The sequence below is a fragment of the Chiloscyllium plagiosum genome, unplaced genomic scaffold, assembly GCF_037043375.1.
Source record: "Chiloscyllium plagiosum isolate Xiang-an unplaced genomic scaffold, Cpla_swu_hap1 HiC_scaffold_21, whole genome shotgun sequence".
Classification (NCBI taxonomy): Eukaryota; Metazoa; Chordata; class Chondrichthyes; order Orectolobiformes; family Hemiscylliidae; genus Chiloscyllium; species Chiloscyllium plagiosum.
In genome coordinates, this window is record NW_028270159.1 from 56,734,320 (window position 1) to 56,757,384 (window position 23,065).

General features: G+C 47.7%; 1 protein-coding gene across 1 annotated transcript in view; it reads left to right on the top strand.

Annotated features, from left to right (window-relative positions):
* LOC122564589 (neutrophil cytosol factor 2-like) overlaps positions 1-11,301 on the top strand; it is a 120,081-nt gene extending 108,780 nt beyond the window's left edge. Inside the window, exons 13-15 of the mRNA XM_087998612.1 lie at positions 5,401-5,506; positions 5,945-6,068; positions 10,734-11,301. Of these exons, the coding sequence (XP_087854738.1) occupies positions 5,401-5,506; positions 5,945-6,068; positions 10,734-10,879 (376 nt within the window). The 3' untranslated portion in view covers positions 10,880-11,301. The remainder of the gene's footprint in view (positions 1-5,400; positions 5,507-5,944; positions 6,069-10,733) is intronic.
* The last annotated feature ends 11,764 nt before the right edge of the window (positions 11,302-23,065 follow it).

The following is a 23,065-nucleotide window of genomic DNA, read 5'->3' on the forward strand; positions in this document are numbered from 1 at the left end:
TCCGGCCTATCACCCTCACCCCCACCTCCTTCCACCTATTGATTCTCCTGCTCCTCGGATGCTGCCTGGCCTGCTGTGTTTTTCCAGCACCACATTTTTCAACTCTGTTTCTCCAGCATCTGCAGTCCTCACTTTCTCCATGCCCACATCCCTCAGGCCCATACACCCTCTGGCCATGCCCACATCACTCAGGCACACACAGTCTCTGACCATGCCCACATCACTCAGGCCCACATCACTCAGGCCCACACAGCCCTCTGGCCATGCCCACATCACTCAGGCCCACACAGTCCTCTGGCCATGCCCACATCACTCAGGCCCACACAGTCCTCTGGCCATGCCCACGTCACTCGGGCTCACACAGCCCTCTGGCCATGCCCACATCACTCAGGCCCACACAGTCTCTGACCATGCCTTCATCACTCAGGCCCACACAGCCCTCTGGCCATGCCCACATCACACAGGCCCACACAGTCCTCTGGCCATGCCCACGTCACTCAGGCCCACACAGCCCTCTGGCCATGCCCACATCACTCAGGCCCACACACCCCTCTGGCCATGCCCACGTCACTCAGGCTCACACAGCCCTCTGGATGTGCCCACATCACTCAGGCCCACACAGCCCTCTGGCCGTGCCCACATCACTCAGGCTCACACAGCCCTCTGGCTGTGCCCACATCACTCAGGCTCACACAGCCCTTTGGCCATGCCCACATCACACAGGCTCACACAGCCCTCTGGCCGTGCCCACATCACACAGGCTCACACAGCCCGCTGGCCGTGCCCACATCACTTAGGCCTCCAGCCCTCTGGCTGAGCCCACATCACTCAGGCCTCCAGCCCTCAGGCCATGCTCACATCACTCATCACTCAGGCCTCCAGCCCTCTGGCCGCGTCCACGTCACTCAGGCCTCCAGCCCTCTGGCCGTGCCCACGTCACTCAGGCCTACACAGCCCTCTGGCCATGCCCACGTCACTCAGGCCTCCAACCTTCTGGCCGTGCCCACGTCACTCAGGCCTTCAGCCCTCTTGCCGTGCCCACATCACTCAGGCCTACACAGCCCTCTGGCCGTGCCCACGTCACTCAGGCCTCCAGCCCTCTGGCTGTGCCCACGTCACTCAGGCCTTCAGCCCTCTGGCAGTGCCCACGTCATTCAGGCCTTCAGCCCTCTGGCCGTGCCCACGTCACTCAGGCCTTCAGCCCTCTGGCCGTGCCCACGTCACTCAGGCCTACACAGCCCTCTGGTTGTGCCCACGTCATTCAGGCCCACACAGCCCTCTGGCCGTGCCCACGTCACTCAGGCCCACACAGCCCTCTGGCCGTGCCCACGTCACTCAGGCCTCCAGCCTTCTGGCCGTGCCCACGTCACTCAGGCCTCCAGCCTTCTGGCCGTGCCCACGTCACTCAGGCCTTCAGCCCTCTGGCCGTGCCCACATCACTCAGGCCTACACAGCCCCCTGGCCGTGCCCACATCACTCAGGCCCACACAGCCCCCTGGCCGTGCCCACATCACTCAGGCCCACACAGCCCCCTGGCCGTGCCAACATCACTCAGGCCCACACAGTCTCTGGCCGTGCCCACATCAGTCAGCCCCCACACAGCCCTCTGGCCATGCCCACATCACTCAGGCCCCACACAGCCCTCTGGCCGTGCCCACATCATTCAGGCCCCACACAGTCCACTGGCTGTCCCTGCATTGTTCAGGCCAATAGCCCGCTGGTCACGCCCACCCCATGTGAACCTCCAGCGCACTGGCTGCCCTTGGCCTGCTCTAGCCTTCAGCTGGCTGGTCGTCCCTACCCCGCAAGTTCTTCCTAAGGAAAGAGCTCCAAGAGGGGAGAAAGGGGTAAAAAGAGAAGAAAATGGGAAATAAACAGATGTAACTGAGGAGCTCCACTTGGAGCATCCTACTTTGCCACCATCTTGACCAGATGTTTTTAATTATGCTGCCTGAAGCCATGCCTTTCCTTCATTACTTTGCAGGATTTAAACATCTCTCCCAGGAAAAACACACCATCTCTATCTCTATCTCTAGCACAGCTGCCTCACAGCGCCAGAGACCAGGGTTCAATTCCCGACTCAGGCGACTGACTGTGTGGAGTTTGCACATTCTCCCCGTGTCTGCATGGGTTTCCTCCGGGTGCTCCGGTTTCCTCCCACAGTCCAAAGATGTGCAGGTCAGGTTAATTGGCCATGCTAAATTGCCCGTAGTGTTAGGTTAAAGGGGTAAATGTAGGGGTATGGGTGGGTTGCGCTTCGGCGGGTCGGTGTGGACTTGTAGGGCCGAAGGGCCTGTTTCCACACTGTAAGTAATCTAATCTATCAGTCTGGGGGAGAAATCCAGGAGGACAAACATTTCTCTTGGTTTGAGTTTGCTATGTGTGAATCCTCTCCTTCTCACTGCCTGTCAGTGAAGGTTGTGTGTGCTTCCCACTGCAGCTTGTGATCTACAAAGATGGCGGCCGCCCACGTGTTTCATGGGTGATTGACCCAATAAATATGGTGACGGTTAACCACCTTTCACTGGCTGAGGCCTGCAGCCATTTTCCCATTTGCTGCAAATGGTGTTTCAAATTTGTTTTTTCCAACATTTGCGAAGTGTTTATAAAACAATCTCAGTCCATACAAGCTCAATTTCCCACCTACCTTCTCCTTTCTTTACCAATTCCTGCACCTTCCACACATGCACAGGCTTCAGTCACAGCGATACCATGTATCGCAGAACTCTGTGGGAAGCTAGGGAGAGATTACTGACCCGCTTGCTGAGATATTTGTATCATCAATAGTCACAGATGAGATGCCAGAAGAGTGGAGGGTGTCGTTATTTAAGAAAGGTGGTAATGAAAAACCAGGGATGTATAGACTGGTGAGCCTGTTATCAGTGGTGGGTAAATTATTGGAGGGGATTCTGAGGGACAGGATTTACATGTATTTGGAAATGCGCGATCTGATTAGGAATTGTCAATATGACTTTGTGCATGGGAAATTGTGTGTCACTAATTCAATTGAGTTTTTTTTAAAGAAGTGATGAAGAAGATTGATTAAGGACATTGGACATTGTCTTTTTGGACTTCAGCAAGGCATTTGATAAGCTTCCGAATGGTAGACTGGTTAGCAAGGTTAGATCACATGGAATCCATGAAAAGCTAGCCATTTGTAAATAAATTTGGCTTGAGGCTGGAGGCTTGTAACCAGTGATGTACCCAAGGATCAGTGCTGGATTCATTGCTTTTTGACATTTATATAAATGATTTGGTTGTGAATATGGAAGGTATGGTCAGTAAATTTTCAGATGACATCAAAATTGATGGAATAATGAACAGTGAAGATGATTATCTCAGAGTATGATGGGACGTTGATCAGTTGGATCGATGGACCAAGAGTGACAGATGGAGTTTAACTTCAATAAATGTAATGTATCGTATTTCAGTCAGGCAAACCAGGGTAGGCTATTAATGGTAGCATCCTGGGCAATGTTGCTGAACAAAGTGACCTAGGACAGCAGGTTCATAGTTCCTTGAAGTTGGAGTTGCAGGTAGACAGGATAGTGAGGAAGTTGTTTGATATGCTTGCATTTATTGGTCAGTGCTTTAAGTGGAGGAGTTAGGATGTCATGTCGGTCAGTAGGTCTGGCAACCTCTGTGGAGAGGAATCAAAGTTAATATTTCAGATCGAGTGACCCTTCCTCAGAATCAATGGTAGCTAGGAAGATGTTGGTTTATATGGAGAAGATAGGATGAGAGGAGGGGTAAGGAATAAATGATAGGCAGGGATAGAGCCCAAAGAGAGAAATGAGCAGTTGGACTGACAAAGAAATGCATAACGATCTTCTAATCCCCACTAATAGCTATTCACCCTCCTAGCCTTTTGTTATCCACTCCTTTGTCTGTCCAATTGCTCTTTTCTCTCTTTGAGCTGTAAGCGCACCTAATGTTTTCTTAAACCCTCCCACCCACCCTATCTTCTGCATACAAAGCTACATTTTGCTAGCTGCCATCAGTTCTGAGGAAGGGCCCCCCACTTGATCCAAAATGTTAACTCTGATTTCTCTCCACGGATGTTAACAGACCTGCTGAGCTTATTCGCCATTTCTATTTTTCTCTCTGGTTTACAGCATCCATGGTTCTTTCGGTTTTTATTGGGCAACGTTTTCATGCAGAGGGTGGTGTATGTATGGAACGAGCTGCCAGAAGAAGTGGTGGAGGCGGGTACAATTACAACATTTGCCCTTAATGTATTTGTAGGATCTCTTTGGATTCTCCTTAACCCAATTTGCCAAAGCTATCTCATGTCCCCTTTTTGTCCTCCTGATTTCCCTCTTAATATACTCCCACTGCCCTTATACTCTTCCAAGTTTTCACTTGATCCCAACTGTCTATATATTGACATATGCCTCTTTTGACTTGACCAGAACCTCAATTTCTCTAGTCATCCAGCATTTCCTATATCCTTACAGAAACTTAGTATCTCTGAATTCTCAAGTCATTTTTGAAGGCCTCCCATTATCCAAACTGTCCCTTTACTTGCAAGTAGCTACTCCATATTAACTTTTGAAAGTTTCTGCCTAATACTGTCATAATTGGCCTTACTCCAATTTAGATCTTTAAGTGTTAGATCAGGTTCCGCACCTGTTTTAACGCTATCAAAATTATGATCACTTTCCCAAAGGTATTGGCATAAATGGATCATTTTATGGTTGGCAAGATGCAATGAATAAGGTGTCACTGGAATCAGTTCTTGGGACACTAAATGTTTACAATTTTATGATTGGATGAAGTGGTAATTTGGGATGGGAAATAAATCCTGACATAGTGAGTGAAACCCAAAATAAGTACATTTCCTTTTTGCTGCTCACTGTCTATAGCTGTCTTCCTATCTCTCCCCAATCAAAGTTAATCCTCCACCCTTGGGCGACTGTGTGGAATTTGCACATTCCCCCTCTGTCTGCGTGGATTTCCTCTGGTTTCCTCCCCCAGTCCAAAGATGTCGGTTAGGTGGATTGGCCATGCTAAAATGCCCATAGTATCCAAAAATGTGTAGGTTAGTTGGACAAAGTTAAAAATCACACAACACCAGGTTATTGACCAGCAGGTTTATTTGGAAGCATTAGCTTTCAGAGCACTGCTTCATCAGGTGGTTGTGGAGTTAGTTAGGTTCACTATGGGAAATGGAGGGTTACAGGGGTAGGGTAAGGTGTTTGTGAGTCTGGACTCAGTGTGGATTTGATGGGCCAAATGGCATGCTTGCACACTGTAGGGATTCTATGATTCATAATCGTGCCCTCTAATTCATGAGTTAATTTTTAACCTTTACTTTGTCCCCTCCACTCCCTTTATTAATCCCTCTGTAAACCTAACTCCTGAGTAAAGCTGCCTCTAAACCCTCAAATTCTCTCACAGTTACAAAGAGAAGGAGAAACAGGAATTGGTGGAGATCAGAGGAGATGAAGATCTAGCCAAAGTGTGGAATCAGATTGTTGACGGACGCCTCACTCTGTGGTGCAAGGTAAGAATGTGGAGCTTAGTTAGAAACAGATGCAAGTTTGCAGGCACAGATAAAATTCCAGCTGGGTTTAGCACCATGCAACATTACAATGCTCACCTATTCACCCTAGAATATTTATATACATTTCTGTATACACAGATTCAATGTAGTATATACATGGATTCACACAGTACCCATGTTATCACTGCACAATACACACATTCAAATTATGATGTGTTTACATTCACACTTTGGAAAAGAAATCTTTGTGCCTCAGCATTCCCCAGCTCAGGCTAAAGCTTCAGAGTGCTCTTGAGTTGCATTGTATAGATGTCCCAGGGTTCTCACACGTCAGCACAAATGCTCAAGCTCATACATATATGCTGTGGTGTCTGTGCATATTGCAACATACATGTTTACTCACTCTGGTGTTTTTGCTCTAACCTGGCCTTTTTTCAGCACAAGGACCCTTTGTGTGGGCGTAAAGTGCTCTACCAAACACAGGCCCTCTATGATTATAATGGACATGGTGCAGAAGATGTGGAGTTCAACGAGGGTGATATCGTCGATGTTCTGTCTGAGGGTATGATCTTTCTCCAGGCTGTCTGGATTAGATTCACTTACTGTATCAATGAAATACCAGCATCCCTCTTTTGGTCTCTCTCTGAAACTGTGTTCCTTAATCTGACTCTCTGCCTCTCTCTATATTTTGTGGTAGGACATATTAGGAATGTGAGTAGTGAATTATATGGGATTTTGAACTTCATGAATAGAGGCATTCAGTTCAAAAAAAGGGAAAGTAGGTCAGTGACAGCTAAGACTAGTGATCAGCACACATTGGAAAGGATGTGAAGATCCTTCAAAATGTGCAGGGGAGATTTACCAGAATGCTTTTAGGGATGAGGGATTTCAGTCATAGGATGCAGGGCTTTTACCCTAAACGTCGATTTTACTGCTCCTCAGATGCTGCCTGAACTGCTGTGCTTTTCCAGCACCACTCTAATCTGAACTCTGGTTTCCAGCATCTGCAGTTATTGTTTTTACCTATTTCAGTCATAAGTTCAACTGGGAGAAAGTGAAGTCAGTCATCCAGCATGGAAGCAGACCCTTCGGTCTAACCAATCCACATTACTCATGCTCCCAAATTAAACTGGTCCCACCTGCTTGCATTGACTCCTATCCCTCCAAACCTTTCCTACTCATGAACTTATCCAAACGTCTTTTAAATGTTGTAATTGTACCTGTATCCACCACTTTCTCTGGCAGTTCATTTCTACACAAGAACCCTCTGTGTAAAAAAAAAAGTTGCCTCTCAGGTCCTTTTTAAATCTTTCTCCTCTCACCTTACAAACATGCCCACTAGTCTTGAACTCTCCTCACCCGACAGAAAAGCTCCTTGTCATTCACCTTGTCTAAGCCCTTCATGATTTTATAAACCTTTATAAGGTCACCATACAACCTCCTACGCACCAGTGAAAAATGCCCCAGTCTGTTCAGTCTATTTCTGTATCTCAAACTCCATGTTCAGTTTGAAGCAAAGGAGGTCAAGGGGAAATTTGATTAAAGTCTACAGGATGGCAATGAGCTTTTATAAAGTATACTATTGTGGACCAGGCAAGATCCCTCAAAACATTTCAAGAAAGTAGTCCAGACCCTAACTTTGCTAGTTGTTTTAAGCAGGTGTAACATGGATATTAGGAGAGCTGCAGTTGGTCAAACAACTCAGTTTCAAACAAAACAGTATTTATTTACACAATGACCAAATAAAACACAAACAAAAGAGAACAGAATACATATTAACAACCAATCTGAGAACCCGACAGATCATCCAAACTTAATGGTGCTGTTCCAATACCTGCAACAATTCCCTTGGCACAAAAGGTAAAATCAAACACAGGGTCTTATAGGAGAGCAGTCAGAGAGAGGGAGGGTCTGCCTGGACCTGCTCCCATGGGTCCATCAGCTTCACAACTACCTGACTGCTTTCAGTGAATAGCCAGACAGCCAAAAACCAAACCAAACCAGAGAGAAGCTGAGCTGGGAGAACCAGACACTACCCTTTCATTGTACAAGTGTTTTTTTAAACTTACTGCCTTGGGAAAAAGGCTTTTATCTGTTATTTATAATCAAATTGGTTCTAAAATGGATCCAACTTAGACTTTCGGAGTCTGTCTTTTATCATCCCCCTACCCTATCCCTGTATCCCTGCATTTCCCCTAGCTAATCCACATTCTCTGCACATTCTTGGACACTATGGACAATTTAGCATGGTCAATCCACCTAACCTGCACATATTTGGACTGTGGGAGGAACCGGAGCACCCGGAGGAAACCCACACAGACACGGGGAGAATGTGCAAACTTTACACAAACAGTCACCCGAGGCAGGAGTTGAACCCCAGTTCCTGCTGCTGTGAGGCAGCAGTGCTAATTTCTGAACCATTGTGCCACCCTTGTTGATTAAAGAATGTTGCTAGCAAATGCTGAAAGCTCCTAGATATGTTCTATTACCTCAATTCAGAGGCAGTTTTTAGATAACAGCAGTTTGGATCCATGAAGGGTTCCCAGGTATGTTTGCTCAGCAATCAAAGCAATCCCATCTTTCTCAAATCTGCTGGACACTGCTTTTTAAAAATCACTATTCACCTCTCCCACCGCCCACACCCTGACCCCCCGACCACACCCTGACCGTCCCTCCTCACACCCTGACCGTCCCTCCTCACACCCTGACCTCCCTCCTCACACCCTGACGTCCCTCCTCACACCCTGACGTCCCTCCTCACACCCTGACGTCCCTCCTCACACCCTGACGTCCCCCATACACCCTGGCGTCCCCCTCACATCCTGACGTCCCCCTCACACAATGACGTCCCCATCACACTCCGACGTCCCTCCCACACCCTGACCACCCACACCTTGATCCCTTCTCACACCCTGACATCCCTCCTCACACCCTGACGTCCCCCCCCACACCCTGACGTCCCCCCCACACCCTGACATCCTCCCAACACCCTGATGTCCCCCCCACACACTGACATCCCTCCTCACCCCCTGACGCCCCCCCCACACCCTGACGTCCCCCCCACACCCTGATGTCCCTCCCACACCCTGACATTCCCCTCACACCCTGACGTCCCCCTCACACCCTGACGTCCCCCTCACACCCTGACGTCCCCCTCACACCCTGACGTCCCCCTCACACCCTGACGTCCCCCTCACACCCTGACGTCCGCCCCACACCCTGACGTCCGCCCCACAACCTGACGTCCGCCCCACAACCTGACGTCCGCCCCACAACCTGACGTCCGCCCCACAACCTGACGTCCGCCCCACACCCTGACGTCCCCCCCACCACACCCTGACGTCCCTCCCCACTCCCTGACGTCCCCCCCACTCCCTGACGTCCCCCCCACTCCCTGACGTCCCCCCCCACACCCTGATGTCCCCCCCACCCTGACGTCCCCCCCCACCCTGACGTCCCCCCCCACCCTGACGTCCCCCCCCAACACCCTGACGTCCCCCCCACACCCTGACCTCCCTCCTCACACCCTGACCTCCCTCCTCACACCCTGACCTCCCTCCTCACACCCTGACCTCCCACCCCACACCCTGACCTCCCACCCCACACCCTGACCTCCCTGCCCCACACCCTGACCTCCCCCCCGCACCCTGACCTCCCCCCCGCACCCTGACCTCCCCCCTCCGCACCCTGACCCCCCCCCTCCGCACCCTGACCTCCCCCCCGCACCCTGACCTCCCCCCCGCACCCTGACCTCCCCCCCGCACCCTGACCTCCCCCCCGCACCCTGACCTCCCCCCCCCGCACCTTGACCCCTCCCCCGCACCTTGACCCCTCCCCCGCACCTTGACCCCTCCCCCGCACCTTGACCCCTCCCCCGCACCTTGACCCCTCCCCCGCACCTTGACCCCTCCCCCGCACCTTGACCCCTCCCTCACACCCTGACGTCCCCCTCACACCCTGACGTCCCCCTCACACCCTGACGTCCCCCTCACACCCTGACGTCCCCTTCACACCCTGACGTCCCCCTCCCATCCTGACGTCCCTCTCCCATCCTGACGTCCCCCTCCCATCCTGACGTCCCCCTCCCATCCTGACGTCCCCCTCCCATCCTGACGTCCCTCTCCCATCCTGACGTCCCTCTCCCATCCTGACGTTCCCCTCACATCCTGACATTCCCCTCACATCCTGACGTCCCACCCCACACCTTGACCCCTCCTCTCACACCCGGACGTCCCCCTCACGCTCTGACGTCCCCCTCACGCCCTGGCGTCCCTCCCACACCCTGACCACCCACCCCTTGACCCCCCCTCACACCCTGACGTCCCCCTCACACCCTGATTGTCCCCCTCACACCCTGACCTCCCTACCAAACCCTGACCCCTCCTCACACCCTGACGTCCCTCCCACACCCTGACGTCCCTCCCACACCCTGACGTCCCTCCCACACCCTGCCGTCCTCTCTCACACCCTGCCGTCCTCTCTCACACCCTGCCGTCCTCTCTCACACCCTGCCGTCCTCTCTCACACCCTGACGTCCCTTCACACCCTGACGTCCCTCCCACGCCCTGACGTCCCTCCCACGCCCTGACGTCCCTCCCACACCTTGACCTCCCCCTCACAGACCTGCCCCTCACACTTTGACCTCCCTCCCACACCCTGACCTCCCCCTCACAGACCTCCCCCCCACACCCTGACCTCCCCCCCACACCCTGACCTCCCCACCCACACCCTGACCTCCCCCCCACCCCTGATAACCCCGTTACTCCCTGAGCTTCACTCTTATTCCCTGAGAGCCCCCCCTCTACTCCATAAGCTTCCCTTCACCCCATCACTCCTTCATAACCCCCTTCATGATATCCCCTCATTTCCTGAGCTCCCCCCTCACCCCCATCTCAGTCCCTGGCCTCTCCATCTCACACCCTGAACCCTCCTACTCCCTGACACTCCCCCCCAGTTGTCGCCGTCCTTCTGGCCCTCATCTATCTCTCCTTTCCCCCCCCCCCCCATCTCTGTCTCCTCCCTCCCTCCCTCTCTCTCCCTCCTCCTCACTGCCTCTCTCCCTCCTCCTCACTGCCTCTCTCCCTCTTCCCCATCTCCCTGCACTCATCTTTATCTTCACCCTATCCCCTCCCTCCCTCTTTATCTGTTTCTCTCTTTTCTTTCCCCCTCATTCTCTTCTCTCCCTGTCTCCCTTGTGCAATCACATTGTTTTCCATTTTGTTCACAGTGAATGAGGAGTGGCTGGAAGGACATTCCAATGGGAACATTGGCATCTTTCCCCGGTGTTTTGTCAGACCGAGAGCTTCAGCCGTGGCTGAAACCAGAAAGATTGACCACTGTGAAGATTCTGTTCATGTGCAGGCTGTGGAATAGAGAAGAAGTAGTGAAGTCGGAATCTCTCAAGTAGTGATTCAAAAGGCTTCTGCTAGTTCTAAACATTTCACTTGCCCACCTTTCTTCCATAACCAATTTTCCTTTTGGGATTTTTAAAAATTCGGATTCTGTAATGAAGCTTCCACTGCCCTTTCAGTCAGTGCATTCCAGATCACAACTCACTCCTTTTATCATTTGAGGCTCCTAAAGCATGATATTACTGTAAAATTTCATTTTCATAGTTTGTTAACTCTCATCCACCATGTCTCTTACTCGTTTCACCAGTTAGTGTCCTACTGACATTTGTGATCAGCCTCCTGATTATTTGAGTCATTTTCAATCATCAGTAAACTATGAAACTGAGTCTTGTATGTCCACCTGATTATTGGTATAAATTGCCAGAGCAGTGCTCCCAGTGCCGATCTTTGAGGAGTGTATCACTGTGTTTTTCTCAAGTCATTATGTTTCCAGGCTGTCAGCTGATTTGGTATACATGTCGCCATATACAAGCAATCGTTATCCCACGTCTCATATGATACAGTGATGATGTAATGCGCAATTTACTTAAAATATACTAAATTTGTGCTTTGTGACATAATACAACATCCACCATCTATAACATTCTTGCAATGGCAGCAACGTGTAGTGTTGAGGTCCAATGCATCAATTCATCAAACCACCGTTGACAGCATTTTAACATCAATCTTTCTGTTTTTCCTACAAGCGGCGGCCACACATCAAGCTTTCTTTAAATTATTTTTATCGACCCTCTCTGAGTTATACTTATCCCAAGTTCCAGAAGAAACCTATCATGTGCCTGCTGAGATCACAATTACACTACAGCGTTCCTTATAGGCTCATCCTACATGCTCATGAGATGTTATCTCTACATCTGTTTTGCACCGCATCTACAAACATTCAATCCTTCCACCACCAATGCTCAGTAGCAGCAGTGTGTACTATCTACAAGCTGCACTGCAGAAATTCACCAAAGATCCTTAGCACCTTCCAAAATCACAACCACTTCCATCTAGAAGGACAAGGGCAGCAGCTACTTGGGAACACCACCACCTGCAAGCCACTCCCCACCCTGACGTGGAAATATACTGCCGTTCCTTCACAGTCGTTGGATAAAAATCCTGGAATTCCCTCCCTACCGGCATTGAGGGTCAACCCACAGCAAGTGGACTGCAGCGATTCAAGAAGGCAGCTCACCCCCACCTTCTCAAGGGCAAATGGGAATGGGCTATCAATGCTGGTCAGCCAGCAATGCCCAAGTCCCACAAATGAATAAAAACACTGTCTCCTCATCCCCTAGCGGTCAAGCACTTTCACAGGTTCATTAAGTATTTTCTTAATGTTATTGGCTGAAATGTTTAACTGAATTTATTCCCATTCAACTGCACATATTTACAAGCACCCCACACCAAAAGTGGTTGTCAACTGTTCAATGATTCAAGGGCTGTGGAGGTCACATGATTCTGCCTGATCTGATCACTTAAAATGCTTTAAGAGTGAGAACCTTAGGCTAATGTTGTACCATGCTATCTATAGCTGAAATGATAAGAGTAAAATTAGTCTTATCATTTCATGTCTTTTGGTGTTAAAAGGACTGGCTGCTTTCGAGCTGTTACATTACAAAGAAGGCAGGAGAGTGCGCATTGAGCAGGTACTGCTGCCATTGACTAGTCTTCTCTCCCAATATCTTCTGCCTGAAAGATCATAGAGAGATGGACAGCACAGAAACAGACCCTTTGGTTCAACTAGTCCATACCAACCAGATATCCCAATCTAATCTAGTCCCACTTGCCAGCACCCGGCCCATATCCCTGTAAATCCTTCCTATTCATATACCCATCCAGATGCCTTTTAAATGTTGTAATTGTACCAGCCGCAACCACTTTCTCTGGCAGCTCATTCCACCCTCTGCATGAAAAACTTGCCCCTTCAGTCTATTTTAAATTTTTCCCCTCTCACTCTAAACCTATGCCCTCCAGTTCTGGATTCCCACACCCCAGGGAAAAGACCTTGTCTCTTTACCCGATCCATGCCCCTCATAATTTTATAAATCTCATTAAGATCACCCCTCAGCCTCTGACCTTCCAGGAAAAACAGCTCCAGCCTGTTCAGCCTCTCATCCTAACTCAAATCCTCCAACCCTGGCAACATCCTTGTAAATATTTTCTGAACCCTTTCAAATTTCACAACATATTTCCTATAAGAGGGAGACCAGAATTGCACACAAGATTCCAACTGGTGTAACCAATGTCCTGTACAGCTGCAACATATTCTCTCAACTCCTGTACTCAATACTCTGACCAATAAAGGAAAGCATACTAAACGCCTTCTTCACTATCCTATCTACCTGCACTCCAAGGTCTCTTTATTCAACAACATTCCCTAGGACCTTACCATTAGGTGTATAAGTCCTGCTCTGATTTGTCTTTCCAATATGCAACACCTCACATTTATCTAAATTAAACTCCAGCTGCCACTCCTCAGCCCATTATCCCATCTGATCATATTCCATTGTACTTTGAGGTAACCTTCTTCTCTGTCCACTACACCTCCAATTTTGGTGTTATCTTCAAACTTACTAACTATACCTCCTATGTTCACATCCGAATGATTTATATTAATGACAAAAAGCAATTGACCCAGCACCAATCCTGGTCTGAATGGTCACAGACCTCCAGTCTGAAAGTCAATCCTCCACCACCATCCTCTCTCTTGTACCTTTGAGCAAGTTCTGTATCCAAATAGCAAGTTCTTCCTGTATTACATGAGATCTAACCTTACTAACCAGTCTCCCATGGGGAATCTTGTCGAGTGCCTTACTAAAATCGATATCGATCACGTCCACCGCTCTGCCCTCATCAATCCTCTTTGTTACTTCTTCAGAAAACTCAATCAAGTTCATGAGACATGATTTCCCACGCACAAAACCATGTTGACTATCCCTAATCAGTCCTTGCCTTTCTAAATACATGTAAATCACCGGTCTATAATCGTCAGGCTTTTCCTTGCCATTTTTCTTAAATAGTGGAACCATGTTTGCCAACTTCCAGTCTTCCAGCACCCCACCTATGACTATTGATGATGCAAAAATCTCAGCAATGGGCCCAGCAGTCACTTCCCTAGCTTCCCAGAGAGTTCTAGGGTACAGCTGATCAGGCCCTGGAGATTTATCCACTTATATGTGTTTCAAGACTTCCAGCACTTCCTCCTCTGTAATATGTGCATTTTTCAAGACGTCACCATCTATTTCTTCACATTCTATATCCTCCACGTCCTTTTCCATGTAAACACTGATACAAAATACTTGTTTAGTATCTCCCCCATCTCCTGTGATTCCACACATAGGCTGCCTTGCTTATCAGATTCCTGATAAAGAGCTTATGCTTGAAATGTCAATTCTCCTGCTCCTTGGATGCCACCTGGCCAGCTTTTCCAGCACCACATGGTCTCATCTACGTTGGGGAGATAGGACGCCAACTTGCAGAACATTTTAGAAAGCATCTCTGGGACACACGCACGAAACAATCTCAGTGCCTATGGGCAAACACTTCAACTCCCCCTCCCACTCCGCCAAGGATATGCAAGTCCTGGACTTCCTTCTCCGCCAAACTCGAGCCACTCAACACCTGGAGGAAGAATGCCTCATCTTCCGCCTTGGGACCCTCCAACCACACAGGATCAATGCCGATTTCACCAGTTTCCTTATTGCCCCTCCCCCACCTTATCCCAGATCCAACCCTCCAACTTGGGACCACCCTCTTAATCTGTCCTACCTGTCTAATTTCCTTCCCACCTATCCGCTCCACCCTCGACTCCCATCAATCACCATCATGCCCCACCTTTGTCTACCTATCCCATTCCCAGCTACCTTCCCCCCAGACCTACCTGCCTCCCATTTAGCTCTCAGCCCAATTGCACCCCCCACCCCTCATTCCTGATGAAGATCTTATGCTCGAAACATCGATTCTCCTGTTCCTCGGATGCTGCCTGATCGGCTGTGATGTTCCACCACCACACGTTTCAACTTTGATATCCCGCATTTGCAGTTATCACTTTTTCCTAATCCTTGAGCGGCCTTATTCTCTCCCTAGGTACTCTTTTGTTCTTATTTTATTTATAAAATCCTTTTGGATTCTCCTTAACGCTATTTGCCAAAGCTATCTCATTCCCTTTTTGCCCTCCTGATTAGATTACATTACATTACAGTGTGGAAACAGGCCCTTCGGCCCAACAAGTCCACACCGACCCGCCGAAGCGTAACCTACTCATACCCCTACATTTACCCCTTACCTAACACTACGGGCAATTTAGCCAATTCACCTGACCTGCACATCTTTGGACTGTGGGAGGAAACCGGAGCACCCGGAGGAAACCCACGCAGACACGGAGAGAACGTGCAAATTCCACACAGTCGCCTGAGGCGGGAGTTGAACCCGGGTCTCTGGCGCTGTGAGGCAGCAGTGCCAACCACTGTGCCACCGTGCCGCCCGTTGTGCCACCGTGCTGCCCGTGATTTCCCTCTAAAGTATACTCCTACTGCCTTTAAACACTTCTAAAGATTCACTCGATCTATGCTGTCTATATTTGACATATGCTGCCTTCTTTATCTTGACCAAAACTTCAATTTCTCTAGTCATTCAGCATTCCCTAAACCTACCAGCCTTGGCCTTCACCCAACCAGGCATATACTGCCTCTGGACTCTTGTTATCTCATTTTTGAAGGCTATCCATTTTCCAGCCATCCCTTTACCTGTGAACATCTATCTCCAATCAACTTTTGAAAGTTCTTGCCTAATACCATTAAAATTGGCCTTTCTCCAATATGGAACTTCAACTTTTAGATTTGGTCTATCCTTTTCCATCACTATTTTAAAACGAATAGAATTATGGTCAGTGGCCCCAAAGTGCTCCCCCACTGACACCTCAGTCACCTGCCCTGCCTTATTTCCCAAGAGTAGGTCAATTTTTGCACATTCTCTAATAGGTACATCTACATACTGAATCAGAAAAATTTCATGTACACATTTAGCAAATTCCTCTCCATTTAAACCCTTAACACTATGATAGTCCCAGTCTGTGTTTGGAAAGTTAAAATCCCCTCATTTCTGCTGTATTATTATTACAGATGACTGAGATCACCTTACAAATTTGTTTCTCAATTTCCCATTGACTATTAATAGAGGCGGTCTATAACACAATCCCTTTCTTATTTTTCAGTTACACCTAAATAACATTCGCGGATGTATACCCAGGAATATCTTCCCTAAATACCATCCCTAAATACAGCGATAATGCTACCCTTGATTAAAAACACGACCCCCCTCCTTTCTTGCCCCCTCTTTCTATCCTTCATAAAGCATTTGAATCCTGGAACGTTAAGCTGCCAGTCCTGTCCACCACTGAGCCATGTTTCTGTAATTGCTATGATATGCCAGTCCCATGTTCTTAATCATGACCTGAGTTCATCTGCCTTCCCTGCTAGGCCTCTTGCATTGAAATAAATGCAGCTTAATTAATAATCCTACCTTCTTTTCTGCTTTGTTCCTGCCTGCCCTGATTGTCTGAGTCACTCCTTTTCCCAACTGTACCAGTGTCAGGTTGATCTCTTGCCTCACTATTTTCTTGGTCCTCAACATCCCCGCTTCCCCCCACACCTCCCACCTTACTGCTTTAAATCCTCCTGAGCAGCTCTAGCAAATCTCCCCACCAGTATATTAGTCCCCTTCAAATTCAGGTGCAATCTGTCCCCCTTGTACAGGTTACTTCTACCTCAGAAAAGATTCCAATGATCCAAAAACTGTGAACTCTTCTCCCCTGCACGAGCTCCTCAGCCACACATTCATTTGCTCTATTCTCCTGTTCCTATCCTCACTAGTTTGTAGCACCAGGAGTAATTACTACCCTCAAGGACCTCCTTTTTATCTGACAATGAAAGACTGCTGAACGGTGATGCTGCATTATTGAACAAAGGCTGAGAGAAACCACTAGCTTTCAGATTCATCCCCTCGCGTGTGTCCTGTTTAGAAATTTCTGAAGGAATAAGCTCTTCCAATGAAGCTGGAAATGTATTCTGGAACTGTTGTAAAGCTGAGAAAGTGCTTCACAAAATGTGATCCAATCTTAGTGGTATAAACCTTCAGTAGCCTGGAAAAGCTGTGGAATATATTCATGAAAATGTAATCATTATGACATTCCCAAGGCAAAGGAGCAGCAGGACCTTGGGAAGCACCGACGATCAGAGAGACCTTGGTGCACATGTACGGCGGTCTCTTAAATTAAAGAAGGCATATAAGTATACTTGCCTTTATTAGCTGAGGCATAGAGTTTAATAGTAGGGAGGTGATGCTGGAACTGTATGTACTGCCATAGCTAGAACATTGTGTGCAATTATGGGACATAGGTTTAAGGTAGGGACTACGAGGCTGAGAGAACATGTGAAGAGAAACCTTTTTCACTCACAGGCTGGTGGGAATCTGGAACTCACAACTTGTAAAGGGTGGTTGATGCCAAAGCCTCATAGCATTTAAAAAGTGTTCCAATGTGCACTTGCGATTCCAAGGCAGAAATGCTATTGGCCAAGTGCTGGAAAATAGCATTAGAATTGTTAGGTGAACTGGTTGCCTTCACTGATGACTTCAAAAGTAGATATGCAGTTATGTGCCCGAGGGCTTGGCATCTCTCCATTGAAACTGCATGAAGGTTTGGCATGAAAGTTCGACATCCATCCTTTGAAACTATTTAATTGAACTAGCAAATTATAATTCTATTATTTTTAAGAGTCATTCCATTACTGTGTGTACCTGTCTGTGTGAGAGTGAAGCTCTGCTCAAAGAAGAATGGGCTTAAACCATCGACATTAATTAGGTGACCTTGTTTAGCTTTGTCTTGCTAAAGTTGCAGCATTAACAATAAATTGTTTATGTTATAAACTTGATGTCTAAGATCTTTATTCATGAAGTCTGGTTAGGAACAATTGAACAATTTTGAGGTTCATTGAATATTTTAATTTCACTGCATTGCAAATCTAGTAATAATAAGGTTGATTTGATTTGGCTTGTTATCCCTAGTTATAACATTTCCCCAATCCTGGATCTTGAATTTTGATGATTGAAGGCTTATGGTGTGAACCCATTTTAAAGTGTCAGGTAGCGCAGTAATAGATATTCTTGAATCAAGGAGGATTACTGGCCATAGCTTCATCATCATCTGCAGGACCGTCACTATCCATTTGATCAAGAAACTGAGATTTCCATATCGCTTTCTTGTTCAATTTATTTATTCTCCATTGTTTGATTTGAACTATTTGATTTATTTTTACTAAGTGTCTCTAGGATGCTGATATCACTGCTGAAAAACCAAACTTACGTTCTGACCAATGTATGCAATTTCTATGCAAATGTAAATGTTGTTGTTTTCAAGCTCATAATTAACACCCTCATGAATTGGACTCAATCCCTTGATTGACATTTTGTTATTCACTTGTAGGATGTGAACATCACTAGGCTAGGCCAGTATTTATTGCCCATCCCTAGTTACCCTTGAGAAGGTGGTGGTGAGCTGCATTGAACCGCTGCAGTCCATATGCTGTAAGTTGACCCACAGTGCTATTAGGGAGGGAATTCCAGGGTTTTAACCCAGCATCAGAGAAAAAAATGGCAATATATTTTCAGGTCAAGACTGTGATGCTGGAAAAGCACAACAGGTCAGGCAGCATCTGAGGGGCAGGAGAATTGACGTTTCGGGCATAAGCCCTTCATCAGGAATGAGCTCCAAGCACACTCTCAATTCTAATCTCCAGCATTAGCAGTCCTCGCTTTCTCCCAATACATTTCCAAGTGAAGTTGGTGAGTGACTTGGAGGCGAACTTGTAGGTGGTAGTAATCCCATGCATCTGCTACTCCTGTCCTTCTAGATGGAGGTGGTCATGGGTTTGGAAGATGCTTTCTTTGGTGAATTGCTGTAGTGTATACTGCTGCTACTGAGCATCGGTAATGGAGGGAGAGGATGCTTGTAGATGCGGTGCCAATCAAACGGGCTGCTTTGTCCTGGCTGGTTTTAAACTGTTGTTGGAGCTGCATCCTTCCAGGCAATTGGGGATTATATCATCACACTTCTGACCTGTGCCTTGTAGATGATAGACAGGTTTTGGGAAGTCAGGAGGTAAGTTACTCATCATAATATTCCTCATTTCTGACATGTTCTTGTGTTTATATGACAAGTCCAGTTGAGCTTCTAGTTAATGATAACCCTCAGGAAGCTTGGTGATGGGGGATTTAGTGATGGTAATACCATTGAATATCAGTGGAAAGTGGTTAGATTGTCTCTTATTGGAGATGCTTATTTCCTGGCATTTGTGTGGTGTGAACGTTGCTTTCCACTTGTCAGCCCAAGCCGAGATATTGTCCAAATCTTGTCACTTTCGAACATGAACTCATTCAGTATGTGAGGAGTCAAGAATGTGTAAACATTGTGTAATCATGGCAAACACCCCCATTTCTGACCTTGCGACAGAGGGAAGTTCGTTGATGATGCAGCCAAAGATGGCAGACCTAGGACACGACCTTGAAGATTTCTTGCAGACATGTCCTAGAGCTGAGAGGACTGACCTCCAACAACCACAAATGTCTTTTGATGTGGTAGAGATGTATGCAGCCAGTGGAGAGCTTGTCCCAATGCCCAATTTTTCTAGGGCTCCTTGATGCCACACTCAATGAACTACAGTCTTGGCCATGTAGAGGAACAGAGGGATCTTGATGTTCAAGTACATAGATCCCTCAAAGTTGCCACCCAAGTGGATAGGTTGTTAAGAAAACATATAGTGTTTTGGCCTTTCATTAACAGGGAATCAAGTTTAAGAGCTGCGAGGTTTTGCTGCAGTTCTACAAATCCCTGGTGAGACCACACTTGGAATATTGTGTCCAGTTCTGGTCGCCCTACTATAGGAAAGATACAGAGGCTTTGGAGAAGGTGCAAAGAAGGTTTACCAGGATGCTGCCTGGACTGGAGGGCTTGCCTTATGCAGAAAGGTTGAATTGGCTCGGACTTTTCTCTCTGGAGAGAAGGAGCAAGAGAGGTGACCTGATTGAGGTATACAAGATAATGAGAGGAATGGATAGAGTCAATAGTCAGAGACTTTTCCCCAGGGCAGGATTGACTGGCACGAGGGGTCATAGTTTTAAGATATGAGGAGAAAGGTGTAGAAGGGACGTCAAAGGAAGGTTCTTTATGCAGAGTTGTGAATGCATAGAATGCGATGCCCAGCAGTGGTGTTGGAAGCAGAGTCATTGGGGACACTTAATTGACTGCTGGACATGCACATGGATAGCAATGAATTGAGGGGTGCATAGGTTAAGTTATTTTATTTTACATTAGGATTAATCCTCAGCACAACATCGTGGGCCAAAGGGCCTGTTCTGTGCTGTACTTTTCTCCATTCGATGTTCTATGTGCAATGATATCAAGGACTGGCACTCTCCTCATCTCTGGAATTCAGCTCGTTTGTCCATGTTTGAATAAAAGACTGTAATAAGGTCAGGAGCTGGCAGAACCCAAACCTGCCATCAATGAGCAGGTTATGGTTGGGCAGGTGCTGCTTGATAGCACCGTTGAGGACACATTCCATCACCTTACTGATGATCAAGAGAAGATTGATCGGGCAGTAATTGGTCAGATTGAATTTGTTCTGCTTTTTGCTCACAGGATATGCATGGCTATTTTCCATATTAAGAAGATGCCAATTTTGCCTTGGCTAGGGGCGGGGCAAGTTTTGCAGCAGAGGTCTACAGTACTATTGCAGGAATGTTGTCAGGGCCCATCAGCATCCAGGGCCTCCAACTGTTTCTTGATATCACACACAGTGAATCGAGTTAGCTGAATACTGGCATCTGTAGTGCTGGGGACCACCAGAGGAGGCCGAGATAGATAATTTTGCACAGTGATAGTGCCACCCAATACAACACAGGGTATTCTCAATGTAATGACAGGACTTCATCTCCTCAAGGACTGTGCAGTGATCACACTTATTAATACTGTCATTGATGATTCTGCAGCAGGCAGATTGCTAAGGATGAGGTCAAGTATGTTTTTCCCGATTGTTAGTTCCTTTACCAGTTGCAGTAAACTCAGTCCAGCAACTAAGTAGTTTAGGATTTAACCAGCTTGATCAGTAGTGCTGTTGCGAGCCACCCTTGGTGTTGGACATTGGAATCCCCCACCCAGAGTACATTTTGACTCCCTTGCCACCCTCAGTGCCTCCTCCAAATGTTGGTCAATGTGAAGGAGTACTGATTCATCAACTGAGGGAGAATGGTATATGGTAATCAGCAAGAGGTTTTCTTGCCGGTGTTTAACCTGAAGTCATGAGATTTCATTGGGTCCTGAACGAATGTGGAGCACTCCCTAATACCCTCCACCCTTCCCACTGACCAATCGCAATAACCCCCCACCTGCATCCAGCTATCACCATCCCACCCATCCTTCCCCCCCACCCCACCTCCCCATTTACTGATGGACTCCTCTCCCCCTCTCTAGTCCTGATGAAGGGTTTTGGCCTGAAACGTTGGCTTTACTGCTCCTCGGGTGTTGTCTGGCCTGCTGTGGTTTTCCAGCTTCACATCTATTGATTCTGACTTTCAGCATCTGCAGTTCTTACTGTCTCTGACTCCCAGGTCAGCTCCCTCCTGACTATCTAACACTGTGCTGCCACCACTGCTGGTCTGTCCTGCTGATGTGACAGGATATATCTGGAGATGGTGATGGTCGTGTCTGAGACATTGTCATGCACAAGGTATCAGACCAAACTCAGGCTGTTGCTTGACTAGCCTGTAAGACAACTTTCCCTATTTGGCACTGGTCCTCACATTAGCAAGGAGAATGTTTTAGGGTCGACAGGGCTACTTCTGCGATGTATTTGTCGGTGCCTTAGGTGATGTCAGGTGGACATCCAGTTTTGTTTTTTCCTTGAAACTTCACGATAATTGATACAACTGAGTGGCTTGCTAGTCCACTCAGAGGGCAGTTGAGAGTCAATCACATTGCTGTGGAGTCACACGTAGGCCAGCCCAGATGAGAACGGAAGATTTCCTTTACTGTAGTGAATCAGATGGGTTTTTCCAGCAATTGACAATGGTTTGATGGTCATCAATAGATTCTTAATTCCAGTTCAAGTTTCACTATCTGCTTAAAAATAAGGGGTAGGCCATTTAGGACAGAGATGAGGAGAAACGTCTTCACCCACAGAGTGGTGTGTGTGTGGAATGCTCTGCCCCAGAGGGCAGTGGAGTCCCAGTCTCTGGATTCATTTAAGAAAGAGTTGGATAGAGCTCTCAAGGTTAGTGGAATCAAGGGTTATGGAGATAAGGCAGGAACAGGATACTGATTGAGGATGATCAGCCATGATCATAATGAATGGTGGTGCAGGCTCGAAGGGCAGAATGGCCTACTCCTGCAGCTAATGTCTATTGTCTTTTGCTGTGACAGGATTCCGCTGTACCTCAGTGGTTAGCACTGGTGCCTCACAGCATCAGGGACCCAAGTTTGATTCCACCCCCAGGTGTCTGTCGAGTTTACACATTCTCCCTATGCCTGCATGGGTTTACTGAGGGTACTCCGATTTCCTCCCACAGTCCAAAGATGTGCAAGTTAAATGGATTAGGTGAAAGTGAGGACTGCAGATGCTGGAGATCAGAGTCAAGATGAGAGTGGCGCTGGAAAAGCACAGCAAGTCAGGCAGCATCCGAGGAGCAGGGAAATTGATGTTTCGGGCAGGAACCCTTCATCAGGAATGAGGTTAAATGGATTAGCCATGGGAAGCACAGGGTTACAGGGATAGGGTAAGAGGGTAGGTCTGGATGGGATGCTCTTTGGAGGATCAGTGTGGACTGGATGGGGAGAATGGCCTGCTTTCACAGTGTAAGGATTTTGTGATTTAAATTTGGGTCCCCTGAACATTAACTGAGTTCCTGGACTAAAAGTCTAGTGATATTACCAGTAGGCCATCACCTTCCCTCATCCAAAGATCCCTGACTCTTGATGCTGAGGTGTTGCCACTTGGGGAATGTGATCTGGCACTATTGACAATAAATATAAAGTGTAGATGACACGCTCATTTGGAAAGCTACTGAATTAAATACTGAATTAAAATTAAATATTATGACCATCAGATTCCTT